Source organism: Lissotriton helveticus, chromosome 6 (assembly GCF_964261635.1).
Source record: "Lissotriton helveticus chromosome 6, aLisHel1.1, whole genome shotgun sequence".
NCBI classification, from domain to species: Eukaryota; Metazoa; Chordata; class Amphibia; order Caudata; family Salamandridae; genus Lissotriton; species Lissotriton helveticus.
Genome location: NC_136067.1, coordinates 1,053,778,690 through 1,053,799,027, shown reverse-complemented (window position 1 = coordinate 1,053,799,027; position 20,338 = coordinate 1,053,778,690). Strand labels below are relative to the sequence as shown.

Sequence of the window (20,338 nt, the reverse complement as noted above, 5' to 3'; positions counted from 1 at the left end):
ATACATCTAAGTACACTAAAGTATATACAAGAGGTCTCCAATGCTCAACCTAAAAACTGTACCCAGTGAATATTTTTGCAGTGCTAATGCACTTAGGTCTAGGGCATGGCCAAGCAGGCTACGATGGCGGACGTGCTTTAGCAGCACACAGTGCCATCCACCCTGCCATGTGCTAAACCTGAGCCCTGGCATCTGTGCTGATTTCGGCTCTTAGGAGGTACCCCACACGTTGGCGGCTCACCCTTTTTGAGTTGGGCTGTCTTATGCCCCTTCCTCTTGGCTAACGGCCGGATGGTAGGCCACACCATCTGCAAGATGGAGGCTGGTGCTGGGATCTAGGCAGCGGCAACTATGCTGGCGGGCTCATCTCGCTACCCCCTCCTCCCACTCGGCCCCCAAAACCTGCGGCAGGGCTCTACTTCCACCAAGCCGTACACCCGGGACTCACACCAGGCCTATCACAGCAATGGGCCTTAATTGAGCTTATCTACATGCTCGCCCTTATGATGCGGCGGAACCCCCGCCTAGCACCTCCCTGGGATGTCCTGGCATTTGCGACTTTCGCCACAATCAGGTAAACTACTGAGACTTTCGGTGGCCAGGTCAGGACATGCAGGGACAGTTCTTTAACCCCTGGCGCATATTAACAGAGCAGGCTTATGCATACAGTAGGCCTCCAGTCACCTAGACTTGACTCTCCCTCCCTCTTGGTGGTAGCCCTTGAATGACCCCTCTCTCACCACCGCTTATCATTTGGGATCCCCCGGGGGTGCTGGCTGTCTCTAGCCGCCACAGGGGGATCCGGTAGCTGCCAAAGCTGGGCTTTGGACCATGGTGCAACGATGCCCCACCTCATTGAGGTGCCCCTACCTTTAAAGCTCTCCATATTTCACCCACTCACTCCTATACTGTTTAACATAACCCAGTGGTTCTGCGTCCATCCTCCTACAACAAATCCCACAGGTAGGGGAGTGCATTGCTGAAGCAAACAAGCATGGGTTGTCTGAAAGCCACCACCCTGGCTCCAAAATTGGTGGTACTTGACCCTCCGTCAACCATACTGGACAGTACACAACTGGAGAATATGGACGACCTCTCTGAACCCCTGTGACAAACTCAATCAGGTGCTAGCGGCTATAGAAATCTCTCGGAAATCTACCCCATGGGTCCCTAATCACAAAACTCAGATTCCTACAAGATGACCATAAACAACTCACGGATCGGGTGGCCAACAGGGAGAAAACATTAGCCATGTTACAGCCACTGACGTCAGACTATCAATGTCCTATTCATGACCTGCAGGACCGTGTTCCTACACTGGACGAACGTCCGGATGATGGCGAAGGACGCTAATGTAGGAGCAACATTTGGACCCTGGGACTACCTTAGGGAGTGGAAGGCAAAGACCCCATGTCATTTCTGGAAACCTGATTTCGTTAATTCGTCCCTGCCTCAGACCTCACTACTTATTTTCACTGGAAAGAGCGCATCACATCTCAGCACACTGACAACCACCAGGAGCCAAACACCAACACACACTGGATAAGCTAATACATTATTGGGACTGGGAGGGGACGTCATCCAACGAGCGGCTCGGTTTGCGAGTCCCTTTAAACTAGAAGACAAACTTTTTTGCTATTTCCAGCTCGTCTCAAAATTCTTGACCAAGGCAAATCTAACTTCTTTACCGACCCCAGAGAAGTCTAGGATTGGATAGATAAAACAATCTGACTCATCCAAGCCCCGGGAAGCAGGGGGAGAGGCCTCAACCCCCACCCCAGGCCGAAAACTGCAGGAACTATCCCAGCGGGGCTCCTCCCCGAGAACCCCACCCCTAAAGGCCCGGCACTGGAGCAAATAACAAAAGACCGCAGACAGGTCCTCAAGGCTGCAGCCAGCCTGGGGGTGGAGACTGGCCCCTCTGACCTGGACAGTGGCCCACATATTTTTTCCTTGGATGGCAATTTTGACTCCTCTCCTGCCTCCACTCAGACTACACCTCTCCTTCCACAGGCAACACCACAAACAGCAGACAGTATTATACGACTAAGACACTTGATCCATGCTTGCTGATTACCAGCTCATTCCCCCTGAAGTTTGTCACTTGTAATGGCCAGCCGACCCTCCTCACCGCCCAGACCTCATTGCCCCCCCTTTTCCCATTCCCTATATGCACCCTTACATAGCTTGAATACGCCACTCCTGCCAGGATATGGGATGGCCACACCACTACAGGCTCACTTTGCCCCAGCTAACACCTTCTTTTCTGTTGCCTGATGGCTCCCTCACCTATTCACTAGTTATTATGATTTTCGCCTAGACACCTCTGAATGACAACTTCAGAGAAGTGACACTCTGATTCATAACGCTCACACCGCCAAGTCCAGATCAACCATAATGCTGACACACAGGGTGGACTGCTCTTGCACCCCTCTATTCCTCAATATGGCCACTACCCCAAGTATTCAGTTGGTTATCCTTAACATACAGTTTGGGCGTACCACGCGTTGCGGTAGGCTCTACGTGTTCTTGTTTACATACCTATTCCTACAGGTCACCCTTACCTTTACACGACCATGGAGGTAGCCATACATGGGGCATTGTTTGAGGTGCAGAGAGGCAGACATGGCTGCATGGAGGTGCTTATTGACCTTTCCCAGGTACCTGGAGATAGATCACCCACGCGTGACATGTAATGGCTCCGCATACAACCACTAGCTTTCTCGCGCTCACTGTCGGGAATGCAAACAGCACGAAAGCATTAGTCCATTTACTCATACATCAAAAGGCAGCAGGCGCTAATCATTTTTCTTTAGGAAACTGACACTACCACAATAGAATTGCAACACCTTCAGAAACATTGACATGGGTCTGTTTGCGCTACCAGTTACTCAGCTTACGCCAGGGGGGCCTTGGTGTGGATTAGTCCGAGTGTTCCCTTTCAGATAACAGAAAAAACCATTGACAAAGAGGGGCGCTATTTGCTGCTCGGGGGACAGCTAGATGGTATCCCTGTTCTCCTTGGGAGCATATATGCCTTGAACTCCAACCAGGACACATTCTGGATGATGCTCTCGGATGTCTTGGCCTACAAAAGTATTTACTGTGGATTCTGGGGAGCAACTATAATTGTCTCCTTGATTAACACTTGGACCGCTCCCACTCACCGCTACCACGCATCCCCCTTCACACAGACAGAGCGCTTTGCCGGCTGGGTAATGACAGACGCGTGGAGAGCCCTTTACTCCTTACCATCGATACCTTCACAACCTATAAGTGCGCCTTGAGTGCATACTATGCTCATAACTCTGTAGCCCTCGATCCGCACTGCAGACTACTTGGGCCTAGCGGTCTCAGACGAAAACGCCGATATAGTGTAAATACAATGTGGCGTCCCCCATCCTCCGACCCTTATATGGCGTCTCCCTGAGATTGTCTGGATGACCCTGTTTTTCGAGATACACACATATGACATTACTTTACAGGACACTTGAGTGGGACGCCTTTAATGTAGTCATCTGCGGCATTTGTATCCAAGAAATTGTAGGGGTCTGTAGGACCCTTGACAGGGAAATAACAAAGACGAAACTTCGCCAAACTTTGCTGGAGCGAGAGGCAGAGCAGGACGCTTCCCAGTGGGCCATGCTGGATGAGGCAAATCGCCAACATGCAGCTTGCAGCTTGCAGCTCTCTTGGAGCATCTATGATGCTTTAATCTTACTGCTTATGTGGCTAAGACCCAAATGAAGGGAAATAAATCTGGTTGCCTCCTTGCCTGGTTGATCCATCAGGAGCAGAGAGCAACTTCCATCTTCAAGCTCATCTCCCCCACTGGCATAACCCTGAGCGCGCAACAATACCCTACAAGAGATCTACAGATACTATTCTGAAATTTATATCCAGCCGCATATTGGGAAGGGGTGAGGAATTATTCTTTTTTTTTAAACTTTGTCATTTTCACAAGCATTGTACAAAAACAATCATCAGTGTAAATAGCACATAACCACTGTGTACTGAAATATACCAAGTCCGTCACTCCATGGCACAGCAATAAAAATAAAGAGGGAAGGGGATAGCCATCGCAGTGGTCCACAGACACATAATAGCCATGAGTTCAATGACATCCCCACACGACTCATGCATTTAGTACATTATTAACCTTGTTAAGAGTTCAATAATACCGTGGGTTAACCCACCCCTTCTGGGTACATTTGATTGTCCAATTGTGCTTGACGTTCCGCCGTAAGTTTGGCAATATAAGTACGGTAAGGTCCCCATATGTCCAAGGGTCTAGATGGAGTGGGAATGATGGAAGAATATTCGACACAGTTAACATTGCAGGAGGCCAAGCTTTTTAGCCAGGATTTCACACTTGGACTTCTTTTGGAGCACCACAGCAGAGCCACCTCCCTCTTGGCCAACAAAAACCCCAGCGTTGCCAGTCTGGGGACAGCTTGTGAAAATTTTGACACATAGCCCAGCAAGGCAATTTCAGTGGTGGGGGTCAGGGTCAGGGGGACACCCAGTATCTCACCAAATGTAGTATGTACCTGTAACCAGCAATCACTCAGTCGAGGGCATGTCCACGATAAATGTGCAAAATCAGCATCCACAGCCTTACATTTCGGGCAGTTAGGGGAGCGGGAGGGGTCTATTCTATGGGCCAAGGCAGGGGTGTGATACAAGCGCCTCAAGAATTTAAAGTGAATGAGTTTGTGCCTACTGTTGAGCGACACCCGTTTGGTTACTGTGCAGCATTGTGCCCGTTCTTCGTCCGGTATAGGTTTCCCTAGATCTCTTTCCCACGCCAGTCGGACCTTTACATCAGAAGCGGGGGTGGCCGCGACGCTAAGACTGTACATTTTGGTAACCATATGCGCCCCTGAGGGATGTTGAATGACAGTTGTCAAAGGTAGTGCTTCTTCTGGGGCCAGTGGGAAGGTAGGAAACGTGGCCCGCATCATGGATCGGATTCTGGACAGGACAAAGGAGTCCATAAAGTTGCCATCCAGAAAACGGGGGTCCTCCGTCAGACTAAAGGCATGCCCGTCTGGGAAGAGGGCGCCCAGTGTATTTAAGCCGAATTTGGAGAGCGTGGTACGGACCACCGCTTCACCAGTGATAGGGAGCCAATGCGCATTAGGGAGTGGAAGGAGCGGTGAATAAAGAACATCTAACTTCAATAGCCTCCGGAGCTTTTCCCACGCCCAGCATGTGAAAGATACGGTCTGAATATCTCGGGGGTCTCTAGGAAACCCTTTTGGGAGAAGCGTAGCCAGCGAGTGCGGTAGCGCCAAGTCTGCCTCCGGCTTCAGGTACAGTATGCGGGCATCCGGGTGAAACCAGGCATAAGCAAAGGAACACTGTGCTGCTAAAAAATATAGATAAAAATCAGGTACACCTAGGCCGCCGCGTTCGTAAGGCAGGGTCAGTGTCTGCCACGTGACCCGAGGGTTTTTGTTTCCCCAGATCAACCGTAGCAGCAGTGATCTCAGCTGGGTGAAAAATATCTTAGTCAAGGGAATCGGAATATTGTTGAATAAATACAAAAACGGGGGAAGAACCACCATCTTCACTATAGCAACGCGCCCCACCATAGACAGTGGCAAGCGCAGCCATCGGTCTATGTTATCCTCCAGGAAATGCAGCGCTCTTCCATAATTGAGCCTAATAATGTCTACAGTGTCAATATGGATGTGTATTCCCAAGTATTTGACCGACTCCGAACACCATTCCAACGGGTACTCGCAGTCCCACCGTTTAGTGGCGGGGGTCAGCGGGAAAATGAGGGATTTGTGCCAATTCATGTGGAGCACAGAGAACTTGCCAAACCGTGTGATTTCCGCCAACAGCGGTGCCAGGTTGAGGGAAGGCGCCCAGACATAGAGTATTAAATCATCTGCGTATAGCGATGCCAGCAGAGGACCGGTGCAAAACTGTAGGCCCCGAAAAAGGTGCTTTTCCTGAAAGTGTCGGACCAGTGGGTCCATAGCTAAATTAAATAATAGCGGGGACAATGGGCACCCCTGTCTTGTGCCTCTGGACAGGGAAAACGCCTCTGTGATGGTGCCATTTAATCGAATTCTGGCCATGGGGTTAGTGTACAACAATGCCACCGTGGAGACAAAACACTCCGGCATACCCATGCGTCTCATAATTGATAGGAAAAAGGGCCACTCAAGGGAATCAAACGCCTTCTCCGCATCCAAAAGCGCGGCGGCCGCCGGGGTGGAGGGGTCTACACGATGAATAACCGAGAATAGGATTCGCAGATTTAATGAGGTGGATCTGTGTGGTACAAACCCGGACTGCGCGGGAGATATGATGAATTCCATTAAGAGGGCCAGGCGAGTGGCCACTACTTTGGCTAATATTTTATAGTCTGCGTTTAACAGAGAAAGGGGCCTGTAAGAGCCACAAAGGGCAGGGTCTTTCCCGGGTTTCGGGAGCAATATGATCACCACTTCTCTAAACGTGGGGGGCAGGCAACCCCTCTCCAAAGCCTCTGCATAGACTTCTATCAGTACTGGAGCCAGTTCTTCCTTGTACGCTTTATAAAAATCGGCCGAGAAGCCATCCAAGCCCGGAGCAGCCAAGCCCCGTAAAGCGTCAATAGCCTCTATGACCGAGTCAACCGTTATTGGGAGGGAGAGGAACTCCTGCATGTGTTTTTCCAAGAAGACCAAGGCTATTTCATCTAAGTAAGCGCATTGATCGCGAAGATCAGTGGCGGCGGACGAGGTGTAGAGGTCCGTATAGTATGACAAGAAGGTGTGGCATACCTCAGGGGTGGTGTGGAGCAGCCTACCATCCGGGGCTGCGATTCCTGTTATGTATTGTGTTTGACGCGGAGGGCGGAGCAGTTGTGCAAGTAAACTTCCGGGCTCGTCTCCCTCCCCATATTGCCGCGCTGTGTGTTGTGTGGTTAAAAAACGCAATTCCCTGTCCGCCTCTTCACGAAACTCCATCAGTAGTGTAAGACGACGCGTCTCGTTTGCCTCAGAGGGGTTTCGGAGCAAGTCGTCTTCTAACGCCCGGATACCATTCTCAATGCGGGTGAGGGTGGATATGATGGAGCGCAGAACCCCACATGCGTAGCTATGCACACCCCTCTGATAGTGGCCTTAAATCCCTCCCATAAGGTAGCGTGAGTCTCCACCGACCCTGTATTGAGCTCAAAATAGTCGGTGATGGCAGTCCGGAGTGTTTCGGCGAACACTGTGTCAACGAGGGCCTTTCCGGGGAATCGCCATTGTCGCTCAAATCCGCCCGGTCTGGGAATCCCCAAGCGTAATACCACCAGGGAGTGGTCCGACAGTGTACGTGGAAGCGTAGCATGAGATGTTACCCACCCAGCCACCCCAGGGGTGAGCAGCCAGTAATCCAGTCTCGTCCACGTGTTATGGAAGCTGGAATGGTGTGTGTATTCCGGGGCCCCTCCGTGTAGCCTAGGCTCGATGTCAATGAGGGAATAGTGGACACATATGTCAGCTAGGACTGGTCTGGATTGCTTTCTGGTATCTGAAGCGGCTGAAGTCCCATCACGTGAGGGGTTAAGGAGTAAATTAAAATCCCCACCCACAATCAACTGGCCTGTATCCATGGAGAGTAGTTTCGCCTGAAGGTCTTGAAAGAAGGCAGGGGTGTCAGTATTAGGGCCATACACGTTAACCAGGGTAACTGTCTGATGGAATAGAGAGCCTGTTACCACCAAGTATCGACCTTCCGGATCCCCTATAGTGGAGTGCAGTATGAAGGGTACTCGTTTGTGTACGATGATGGCCACCCCCCTGGAGTACCTGCTATAATCAGAGAAGAAGCGGTGTGAACCCCAGCTTCTGGCGAGAAGCCGGGACCCTGCAGGGCATACGTGCGTTTCCTGCAGAAACACAATGTCAACGTTATGTCTGCCTAAATAATTAAAGACCTGCCTGCGCTTCCTCGTGTCGTTCAGACCCCTGACATTCCAGGACATCAGTGATATCGGGGATGAGTCAACTTGTGTATCCTGTCTAGCCATCAGTGGAGGAACGTGTGTATCTCATCTGGAGTGTGTCTAAGTCTAAGGTGACGTACAATGCGATGTGGTTCATAACTGCTATCTGAGTTCGGATTGATACAAAACTAAATAAAATCCCCTCCCCACCCAGCCTCCAAACAGCCTAGGGAGGCATAACCCAATTAACCATGCAGCGAACTGAGCAAACCACTTAGTTACAGAGTGCAATTTTAAACAGTAGAACAACTGCAACAAAAATGTAATAGGTAAGTCAACATTGGCATCAGCCATGGGGGGTGGCAACGCCACGCCGGTTGGGGAGTAGACCCCACTAGAAATTCGGAGCATGTGTAACCACAACGAACTGAGTACAAGAGAAATAACCAAAGCTAATTAGAAGCCCAAAGTGACTGGTCACATCCGTCAGCCATTGCCTGTCTCAGCAAATAGATCAGCGCTTGACTGCGAGGCGTTTATGACTGGAGAAGCCGGAGCCGGGGCATCAGACCGGGCCGGGCTTTTGTCCCGCCGCCTGTAATGCTGGCAGAAGTCTTGGGCTTCAGACGGTGTCTCAAAGATGCGAGGTCTGCCATCAATGTCCACTTTGAGTCTAGTGGGATACAGCATGCCATATCGAAGGCCGAGGTTGCGGAGTGTAGCCTTAACCCCAGTGAATTTCTTGCGTGCTTCTTGGACAGTGATGGTGAAATCCGGAAAGAAGGATAAATTGTTGCCTTGCCATGTCACCTCTCCACGGTCCCGAGCCGCCCTGAGGACAGCATCCCGGTCTCTGAAGTTCATAAGGCGGGCAATAATAGGACGTGGTGGGAGACCGGGTCTGGGCCTGGGCCCTAGCAATCTGTGGGCGCGTTCTACCACGAACCCCTGAGTGAAGGTGTCGCGACCAAACAGTTCAATCAGCAGCTGTTCAACAAAAGTGTCCATCCGGCCAGTTTGCGCTGTCTCTGCTACGCAGGTGATGCGCACGTTATTTCGTCTCCCCCGGGCCTCAAGGTCCTCGTTTTTAATGGCGACCTCCTTAAGGATTCTCTCCACCCTCTCCAGTCTCTTCAGGGATTTTGTTGCACCATCCTCCGCATCAGATACTCTGGATTCCACTAGGTCCAGTCTTCGGTTGTGCGCCTGAAGTTTGGAGCCCATGTCCGCCATACGGCGCTCCAGCGTGTCGAATCGTCCATCCAGCGCTTTAAAACCGGCCCTCATCTCGGTCATCATGGCAGTCATGAGAGTGGTGGCATCCTCCGGGTCCGCTCCTCCAGCCGCCCCAGTCAGAACGTCCTGTGGAGGGAAGCCCCCGCAAAGTTAAGCTTGCGCTGATTGGGGTCACGTTTAACCATCGTGTTAGTACAGCGGGGCCACCGGGTCCAAGCCTCTATATCCTCCGCAAGAACGTGGCAGTAGCAATGTCCCAGGCCCCAGGCTATCGACGGAATCGCACAGCAGCACCTCAAATAGGGCAACGGGTCTGCAGCAGGTTAGTGGCCTTGCACTCAAGGGGACGTGCGTGGATCCCAGCCCGACCCGGAACCCCAATCAGGAGGGGGGGGCACCAAATGTACAATGGGCGCAGCCGCCCAGCAGGCCGGGACGACCCCGTGGAGGCCCACTCGGGCACCGCAAACTTCCGGCAGGTCAAGCGGGGCGATGGATCTCCCCTCACAGGGGCACAGTTAGCCATGGAAAGGCCAGAAGCACCTCAGCGCCCAAAGCAGAGTGGCGCAGACACCCGTAGCGCCCAGCGCGGCCCCAAGGCCACCCCCACAGCAACCGGCGCCCAGAGCCTCGCTCGCGCTCTCGCCGCAGCCAAAATTGAGCTCCCGGCTTCCCCCACCGCACCAGGCCCCAAGGCCCAATTAGGCGCCTAGTGCTCCAGCGCCGCACGTGGGGAGCCAGGTCCCAAAAGGCTAGTCACGGAGCCGAGCCCAAAGCCCAGAGAGCTCAGAAATTGCCGCGGGGGGCCCCCGCCGGCCCCAGCGCGCCCCAGGCGCCGCGCCCCTTACCTCCACTCCACGGCACCGCTGCCGCTGGTGCCTCCAAAATTTCACCCGTCGGGCTGTGCAGGATGTAGGTCAGGATTGTGGGTTTGGGTGCTGGAAGTATCGCGGGTTACATCATTTATCGGGTGCCGACTCCCCGATCTGGCGGAGCTTCAGTAAGAGGCGGCCATCTTGGTCCCCTCCTCGGCCACGCCCCAGGAATTATTCTTATTACACCTATCTCTACCGTAGATATCTGTAACCCAATTTGAAAGCCTGGATACTGTGATTACCTCCGCCGAAGTTGTGCAGATGATTCAAGATATTGCTAGAAATAGGACCCTGGCCTCAATGGCCTTCCTTTTGAGTTCTACAGCACTTTCGTTGGCAGTCTGGCATGTACGAGGCTATGCGATTAGGTGAGCTACCATTCTCTCTTCAGGAATCTTTGCTTGTTTCTATTCCCAAGCCCAACCAGGACCCTACCTGCGCGTCCTCATACTAACCTATTGCTATATTAAGGGGAGATTATAAAATATTGGGAAAAATCTTGTCCTCTAGGTATGCGCAAATCCTTCCAGAACTTATCCACCCAGACCAAAACAGGTTTGTCCCTGGTAGCAGCACTTCCCACAATCTTTGGGGTCTTTTCTACGTGCTGGATCAGATACAGTGACGATTCCCATTTGAAGCCTCCCTGGTTCTCAACTTGGAGAAGGTGTTCAATTCGCTTGACTGGGAATACTTATTTCAGGTCCTTGCACAGATGGGTATAGGTAAGCACCTTCTAGCCTATAAGCTGCTCCTGTATACAAGGCCTCTCTCTCAGGTCAGGTTAGGCCGTTATATCTCCTCCCCATTCTTGACAGAATCTGGGCGCCAGCAGGGGTGCCGTCTCACTACCCTGGTGTTCGTGATAGTTATGGAACAACTCACCATCTGGCTGCGGAAAGATGGTCAACACTGGGGTATCCCCGGTGCTGACCAAACTCACGCAATGTCACTAGACGCGGACGATTTCCTACAGTACGTCTGCAACGCCCGCGCAGACCTAACCCTGTCCAAGACTCACTCCAGGCGTTTGCCAGGCACACAGGCCTAGTTGGTCAACTGGAACAAATCCTCCGTCTTCCCGCTCCACCCTGACTTGACCCCACAGGAGATCTGTTTGGGTGAGATACCACTTGCCCGGCGGAACTCTGTAGTCCAGAACTTAGGAATTGGCCTATATTACTCCCTAACTGATCTCTTAGATGGCAACATGAGACCCGTACTGACAGCACTGAAGTCAGTGGTATAATTCTGGAAGAGACTGCCACTTGCTACCACAAGGAAGATAGCTTATTAAAAAAGTGAAATTACCTCACCTTTTATGTCACTTTACCAACCTACCGATTACACCTCCCCACAGCTTCTTCAGCAAACTCGATTCACTGTTTAGAACTGGGGCAGCGGTGACGGCTGCTTAGGCACGCCTTCATCTGAGGCCTACTTCCTGGTGGCACAGTTGCAATGGGTTGCCAGGTGGTTGGTCGGCCAACTGCAATCTAGAGGAAAGGTACCATGGGTCAAAGCCCCTCACAGCTACCACTTTTCAGGGCTTCCTGCTCCCACAACTCTTACCAGACTCCCCACACTCTCTACAATACAAGTGTAGGTTGCGCACAAATGTATCACCAGAGCATGTTTTCCCATGTGACACGTTCCTCCATATGCCCCGGGTATCAATTGCTAGCCTCCCCATTACCCAGGAACTTACTCTCCCTCAGAATTGCATAGCTGACGCAACCTACCTTAAGAACCGCTAGTGGAAATCCTCCTCGCTATCCACTCTCGACAGTCTACACTCCCTAGCCCTTCTCTTCCTCTCCTCGTTTACACATTCAGCGGAAGTCCATATTGGGCCCCTCTCGCCGCTTTGCCTACCCTGCTATTTCTATATTATGTGTTCTTCCCACCGCCCTCCACCTTATCAAATTTTTGCCTGCCTACCCCACCAACCTCTAGTTGTGGATTTTATCCTCTGAAGTTTGTTATAGTTTTTGTCATAATGTACTTTGATTGGAACTCGTTGTAGCATGCCATATATATCATGTGTTTTACCATCTTCAATCAATCAAACAGTGAGATTATAAGCGCGCTACGCACCCGTGAGGGTCTCAAGGCGCTGGGGGAAGGGGGAGCAGCTCTGGTTATTCGAAGAGCCAGGTCTTGAGGGTCTACCTGTAGATGTGCAGGGTGGAGGCGCACCTGATGTTGATCAGCAGCTCATTCCAAGTCATGGTCACAATGTAGGAGAAGGTTATTCCACCAGTTCTTGCTCTGTGGCTGCGCGGGGGTTCGGCGAGGGCAAGGTCAGCGGATGGGAGGTTCCTCTTGGGTACGTGGAAGGAAATTGTGTCTTTGAGATATTGGGGTCCGGTGTTGTGGCAGCATTTGTAGGCGTGGGTGAGCATCTTGAAGGTTACTCTTTTCTCAACGGGGAACCAGTGGAGGTTACGCAGGTGCTGGGTGATGTTTTCATGTCAGGGGATGCCAAGGACGAGTCTGGCTGCTGTGTTCTGTGTGGCCTGGAGTTTGCAGAGCAGAGATTTGTTGATCCCTGCATACCGAGCGTTTCCGTAGTCCAGTCTGCTGGGTGGGTGACGGTCTTCTTCGATTCGGGGGAGATCCATTTGGATTTCTTTCGGAGGATGCGGAGGGTGTTTAAGCAGGTGGAGGCGACGGCGTTGACCTGTTGGGTCATGCAGAGGGAAGAGTCAAGTACAATGCCGAGGTTTTTGGCAAGTGGGTTGGGGGCTGCCGAGGGCGGTAGGCCACCAGGACTTGTCCCATGCAGAGGGGGAGGGTCAGAAGACGAGGACCTCTATCTTCTCCAAGTTGGGCTTCAGGCAGCTTCTGCTCATCCAGGATGCAATGTCTTTCATTCCTTCCTGGAAGTTGAGTCTGGTGGTGATGTGGTCCTTGATGAGGGAGAAGATGAGCTGGGTGTCGTCGGCGTAGGATACTATGCTGAGTCCGTGCTGTCTGACGATAGCAGCGAGGGAAGGCCATGTAGACGTTGAAGAGAGTGGGGCTGAGCAACGGTACTTGGGGTACTCTGCAGTTGATTTCCGTGGATTCAGAGAGGAAGGGTGGAAGTCTGATTCTTTGGGCTCTGCAGGCGAGGAAGAAGCGGAGCCAGTCGAGGGCAGTTGCCTGAAAGCCGGCTTCGTGTAGTCTGATGGTGAGTGTGCAGTGGGAGACGGTGTCGAAGGCTGCAGAGAGGTCGAGTAGGATCAGGGCTGCGGTGTGTGCTTGGTCGAAGAGGTTGCGGATGTTGTCAGCGTCGGTAGAGCAGTCTACGTACTGTGGTTGCTGTGGAATCCGGACTGGGAGGGGTCGAGGATGCAGTTTTCTTCAATACATTTAATTAGTTGGATGCTGACGGTCTTCTTGGTGACTTTTGCCGTGAAGGGGAGGAGGGAGATAGGTCGGTAGTTCTTGAGGTCCGTGGGATCTGCTGATGACTTCTTGAGTAGGGGTCTGACTTCAGCGTGTTTCCAGTCGCCGGGAAAGATGCTGGTTTTGAAGGTGGCGTTGATAGTGCGTCGTAGTTCTGGAGCGATGGCGGCGGCGGCTCTGTGGAAGATGTAGGGCGACAGGGTTCTTTGAGGGCTCCTGAGTGAATGCCTTTCACGGTCGCTGCGGTGTCTTCGGTGGTGACTGGGGCCCAGGAGGAGATGGTAGGCTGGATGGCGTTGCTGGAGGATGGAGTGGTTTCAGAGTCAGGAGTCTGGTTGTTGAAGTTGTTGTAGAGAGCCTTGATCTTCAGGTGGAAGTAGGCGCCGAGCTTGTTGCAAAGGTCCAGGGGGGGGAGGGGTGATGTCTGTGGTTCCGCTGGGGGGTTTGGTGAATTCCTGGATGATGCTGAAGAGTTCCTTGGATTTGCTGGCGTTGGCAAGGATCTTGTTCTGGATGATAGTCCTTTTGGTGGATCTGATGCGTTGGTGGTATTCTGTCATGGCGTTCTTGTAGGTGGTGCGGTCTTCAGAGGATGTGCTGTTTCTCCAGTTCTTTTCAAGACGTTTGCAGGTGTGTCTGGATTCTTGGAGGTTGGCAGTGAACCAGGTGGCCTTCCGGGGGCCATGTCTGTCGGGGTTATGTAGGAGTGGGAGCTTGTCTGCGCAGCTTGAGATTCATCTGTGGAGTTCTTTGGCTGTGATGTTGGCATTGGTCAAGGTGGCGGGGGCATCGCTCCTCATGATTTTACTCCAGTTTCTTCATGGGGACGGGGTGCATGTTTGGGCGCTGTGGGTTTGTCGACGTGGAAGTGTACTAAGTGCTAGTCCGTCTATGGGGGTTGTGCGGTGTGGCTGAAGTGGATGTTGTTACCTCCTATGAAGATGGGGTCAAGGGTGTATCCTGCCTTCTGGGTGGGGGTGGTGATGAGTTGTTTCAGTCCGAGGTTGGCGAGGTTGTCCAGGAGGGTGGTGGAGTTCGAGTCGTTGAGGTTGTCGAGGTGGAAGTTAAGGTCTCCGATGAGTATGCAGTCAATGGAGGTGATGGCGTGGGGTGCGACGAGGTCAGAGATGGACGTGGTGAACGCAGTTCGAGGTCCGGGAGGTCTGTAGGCGAGGGTGCCTCTTAGGGTCGTTTTGGGGCTTGTCTGGATCTTGGAATGGAGGTGTGAGGTGGTGGGCAGGCTGTCGCTCGTGCTGGAAGTCGTGAGTCGGAGGAAGATCTTGTGTGCAATGGCAAGTCCTCCTCTTTGCACTGGCATAATATGATCATGCTCAGGCTATTGTATTTCTGATGGTGCTTAATACTTTATGCTTATTTTTATAAATCTCTTTTTTGGGAATTGTCTTGCAATACTGTATTTAGGTTTCCTACAAACCCTCATAAAAACATTTTTTTTAATGTACTTAGGTCTGTTTATCTCAGATAATTTGTACAATGATTTTAACCAATAACAAAGAAATTATCAAACGTAGCAGAATACATAATATCAACTGAAAGTCCTAAATGCAACCATCCAGGACATGCAAACATCAATATAAGTATGAAAAAGCTCCCCCTTGATGTTAAGAAGCTCCCTTATCTTGATAACACAAAAAAGTAATCTTTATGGTGTGATGATATGTTAGGTATTACAATAATATAGGCAGATATTTTAAATGTGTGTTGCCAGTGACAAAATGCATATTCCACCACTAACCTTTCTCTTTTAGTAATAACAATTGTAAATGGATTTATGCAGAAATGTTATAAATGTTTTACATATATGTTAAAACATTAAGCCAAAGATAGAACATATTTAGAAAATACATATTTGCATATATTTAAGCTCATTTACCCAATAGAGCTTGGTGTATTGAGGGGTGAAAGACCCTAAAAGTTGGACACAGATGACTTAAAATATGTAGGTGCACATGAAGAGATTTCACCTTAGCAAACTCCACCATGAGTTCAAGAGTGGCTGGCAGTGTTTTAACTGTAAGGTTGGAGGCTGGGTTTTCCATCAGCAATGACTCTTCATAATGCTGGGTGTCTTGAAAGTGACTATGGGGCGGAAGTCTGGGGACAGTGCTAAATGAATTGTTTGGATATTGGTGAAAATATTTTTTACATCACTATCATCATCTCCCTAAGTCACCCCCACACTGCTACATCATGAGGAATTGGGCCTTTAAATTGGGGAATGAGAAGGGCATGGAGGCAGCTAGGGCCTGGGAGACAATTGTGCAAGCCTTATGTGATCATCTGACAGATGGCATGGAGGAGAGACTTTCGGAGACTGAGTTCCAGGAGACTTGAAGCACGAACGTTTAATTATTAATGATGACCTACCACTCTGTCCAACACACATCCTCACCACCCACATCAGCAGCAGTTAGGGGGAGGGGGGGGGGGGTTGAGGAGCTAGTAAACTGCCCTGTTAGAGTTGGACTGCAGGTGGCGCAGATTAAGCACCGGGTGGGTCGTCGTGATGATGTACAGGCGAGATCATGATCTGTAGACCCGCTGAGCTCGAATGTGGTTCGTAAGGTAGGCACGAGCCCTCTAGAGGGCATCTAGGGGGGGGGGGAAGTTGTTGTTGAGGGGACATAAAATGCGGAAACAGGATTGTATTGTTGACCAGGCGTCCTTATGTAATACACTAGGAGACCTTGCTGCACATTGCATTTGCGCCGCCCAGCCTCCGGGATGTGGGCTGATGGGCTGTGTAAAACCCAAAAAGCATGTGGTACCTTGTATGGGGATGGACTGATGGTCGATTCTCCCGATGTTTTGTCTGTATTTCTGCAATAAAAATATACTTTCAAAAAAAAAAAAAATGAGGAATTGGGCCTTTAATAATACACCCCCTTATTTTCTGGACACAGCTCTGGATGATCTCGGATAGGGCAATTTTCAGAGACACATTGAGAGCTTTACTTTCCAAGGAGGGCACTACTTCGCTTCCACGTCGTAAACAAATAAAACAGTTCATATTTGTCTCTAGCTGGGCACATTACAGGCTATAGATGGGCTTATAGCTAAGTCTACTATTTAGTGAATGGACTGAGAAGTCTGATTTTAAATTTTAGGCCTTTCCTTTTTATTTTTAATTAAGAGATACATCTCACAGTCTGCCCACCTGGACCCAGTTGAGATGGCCACTGAATTATATTTACATACCAAGATAATGAAAAGCTATATAGGTGACTTATTCACCTAGTGGGGTGATTTTAATTCCAGGATCAGGAGTCCCACTATGCTACATGAATTGTCTCTGCCCTTAGATGCGACAGATGCTGAATGGTACCTACCTGAACAATCACGAAGAAAGAGGCAGACTCTTCTAAAGTTTGCATCTCAGCTTCAGACATGCGAAAGGCCACTTTAATAACGAGAAAAATGCATCACCCATAAGTGTCTGTAAGTTAATCATCTTTGTTAGTACAATTTACTGTGGTATGTGGTGACAACAGGATTTTATTTCAAGATGACAGTGACCACCTTCCACGTATCTTTAATCTTTATAATGAACATAGGGCAAATTGATTAGATAAAAAACATCGCTGATGCTGTGCAGCAGGTCTAAATACTTTTTTAAAATACTTTGACGTAGTTGCCGTTTCATTTTGTAGCTGATCCATTAGTTCCACAAGGAAGAGAACCAAGATGACATTTTGGCCACTGCCTCCGAATACTGGCAATCACACTGTAACTTTATTGGAAGATGACAGAGTTGATTGAGTTTGTCTATTACAATGTCTCATAATGAGTGTGAAAGCTGAATTCCACAATATAGCTGGGTACCAGTAGGTACCCCCTACAAGAAAGGAATCCAAAAGATGTAATCAAATGTATTCACTGGTAAAGTAAAAAAATAAAAATCATACAACGTTATGAAAGAAAATGAAACATTACCCAGAGAGAGCAAGGCTTGGTGAATTTCATTCATCACATTTTTATAAACTTCTTTTTGCCATTCATGTAACAGCCTCCACTCCTCTTCAGAGAAATTTGCAGCAACATCGTGAAATGTAACTGGTGCCTGAAACGACAAGTTTTAAATCATATTCTTAACCATTTTAAAGTGTAACATAATATGGAATTATTTATATAAAATCAGATTTTGTTTCCATTGATCTAAAAATTCTTGTGCAAACACGGATATCTCAGATATTACCTAAGTGAAAACTTTAGACCATTACACAAACGCTACAGTGACAAAGAAACAGGTCTAGTGCTTCTCACATTTAATCCTGTCTTTTGCATTTGTGAGATAGGTACCCCTTCCTACCCACAGTTTGCAACATATGTACGCTGCCATCATTTTGCAGGTGAAACTCAGGATCCAGAAGATGATCTCAGAAACAAAATTATGGAATCACATGTGAAAAATATTTTTTCTTTACCAAAATCCCTTGAAGTGCAACTTCACTCTGCCTTTCTTAATAGTACCACAAAGGTAAAAAAAAGTACTATTACGAAGAGAAGAGAGTTTTATTCAGCAGATGGAACAACCTCTGGTCACATGAGCTCCACGATCTCCCGACCACCACATTCCAACTGTCACTTGAGGCTCGTGTGGCAAGGGAGGTACCAAAAGGGAAGGTAGAGAGAGGTGGGGGCGAAGGAAGAAAAGCATCAAAGCAATATGCGTAAAATATGACTCACCACCTTCTCTAGGGGCTAATATGATTATCTCTAGTCTTGCACCTGGTGACACCAAATTTATCAACTAGACATGTAGTTGAAGTATAACTCCAGAAATGCTAAAAAAATATATCCGTAATTACTCTGCTTAAAATGCCATTTCAGACCCAGAGGACCAAGAGAATGATTACCCTAGTGGGCCACAATGTTGAAGAAAGTGGTGGTTTCTCACAAACGCATTTAGATAAGTAACAACTTCTAAATGACTAGAGAAGCGTGGCTCAATGGTTAGAGCGATTCAGAAAAGGGGGTGGTGATGAACAGAGTGTCTGAATTAAGCAGACCACTCTTACCCAGTCCAAAGATCAGGGCTTGATCCATCACCGTTATTTAGCTCACTGCCCCATCCCAGCTCAGAACCTGGCTATATGCAAATTAGTCTGTCCCTGGCCCAGTGCATCATGGGAACAGGGCAGACCAAACTACCAAGCCAATTCTTCACCAGAGTGGTCTGCTTAATTCAGGCACTCTGTTCATCACCACCCCCTTTTCTGAATCATTTTGTCCATGATAAGCGTGGAAGGGTATACTCAGATGTGAGTCCCTTGCTCATTGCACCATCAGGATTCAAGCAAGCCGGGCCGACGATGCTTGAAATTGCAGAAACCGGTCCCCGGAAGCTTGTTTCCTTCCCAGTATAAGAATTGGCTTGGTAGTTTGGTTTGCCCTGTTCCCATCATGCACTGGGACAGGAACAGACTAATTTGCATATAGCCAAGTTCTGAGCTGGGATGGTGCAGTGAGCTAAAAAACGGTGATGGATCAAGCCCTGATCTTTGGACTGGGTAAGAGTGGTCTGCCTAATTCAGGCACTCTGTTCATCACCACCCCCTTTTCTGAATCATTTTGTCCACCATAAGCGTGGAAGGGTATACTCAGATGTGAGTCCCTTGCTCATTGCACCATCAGGATTCATGCAAGCCGGGCCGACGATGCCTGAAATGGCAGAAACCGGTCCCCGGAAGCTTGTTTCCTTCCCAGTATAAGAATTGGCTTGGTAGTTTGGTTTGCCCTGTTCCCATCATGCACTGGGACAGGAACAGACTAATTTGCATATAGCCAAGTTCTGAGCTGGGATGGTGCAGTGAGCTAAAAAACGGTGATGGATCAAGCCCTGATCTTTGGACTGGGTAAGAGTGGTCTGCTTAATTCAGGCACTCTGTTCATCACCACCCCCTTTTCTGAATCATTTTGTCCACCATAAGCGTGGAAGGGTATACTCAGATGTGAGTCCCTTGCTCATTGCACCATCAGGATTCAAGCAAGCCGGGCCGACGATGCCTGAAATGGCAGAAACCGGTCCCCGGAAGCTTGTTTCCTTCCCAGTATAAGAATTGGCTTGGTAGTTTGGTTTGCCCTGTTCCCATCATGCACTGGGACAGGAACAGACTAATTTGCATATAGCCAAGTTCTGAGCTGGGATGGTGCAGTGAGCTAAAAAACGGTGATGGATCAAGCCCTGATCTTTGGACTGGGTAAGAGTGGTCTGCTTAATTCAGGCACTCTGTTCATCACCACCCCCTTTTCTGAATCATTTTGTCCACCATAAGCGTGGAAGGGTATACTCAGATGTGAGTCCCTTGCTCATTGCACCATCAGGATTCAAGCAAGCCGGGCCGACGATGCCTGAAATGGCAGAAACCGGTCCCCGGAAGCTTGTTTCCTTCCCAGTATAAGAATTGGCTTGGTAGTTTGGTTTGCCCTGTTCCCATCATGCACTGGGACAGGAACAGACTAATTTGCATATAGCCAAGTTCTGAGCTGGGATGGTGCAGTGAGCTAAAAAACGGTGATGGATCAAGCCCTGATCTTTGGACTGGGTAAGAGTGGTCTGCTTAATTCAGGCACTCTGTTCATCACCACCCCCTTTTCTGAATCATTTTGTCCACCATAAGCGTGGAAGGGTATACTCAGATGTGAGTCCCTTGCTCATTGCACCATCAGGATTCAAGCAAGCCGGGCCGACGATGCCTGAAATGGCAGAAACCGGTCCCCGGAAGCTTGTTTCCTTCCCTGTATAAGAATTGGCTTGGTATTTTGGTTTGCCCTGTTCCCATCATGCACTGGGACAGGAACAGACTAATTTGCATATAGCCAAGTTCTGAGCTGGGATGGTGCAGTGAGCTAAAAAACGGTGATGGATCAAGCCCTG

The 20,338-nt window shown here is 49.6% G+C and overlaps 1 protein-coding gene across 3 annotated transcripts in view; it reads right to left on the bottom strand.

Moving 5' to 3' along the window:
* The window catches only part of LOC144763253 (uncharacterized), a 357,614-nt gene that overhangs the window by 136,086 nt on the left and 201,190 nt on the right, over positions 1-20,338 (bottom strand). For all 3 annotated transcript variants that reach the window (XR_013596198.1, XR_013596199.1, XM_078648691.1), the window contains exon 2: positions 17,395-17,521. Coding sequence is in view for 1 of the 3 variants with exons in the window: in XM_078648691.1 (XP_078504817.1) it covers positions 17,395-17,521 (127 nt within the window). In the remaining 2 variants the exon portion in view is untranslated. The remainder of the gene's footprint in view (positions 1-17,394; positions 17,522-20,338) is intronic.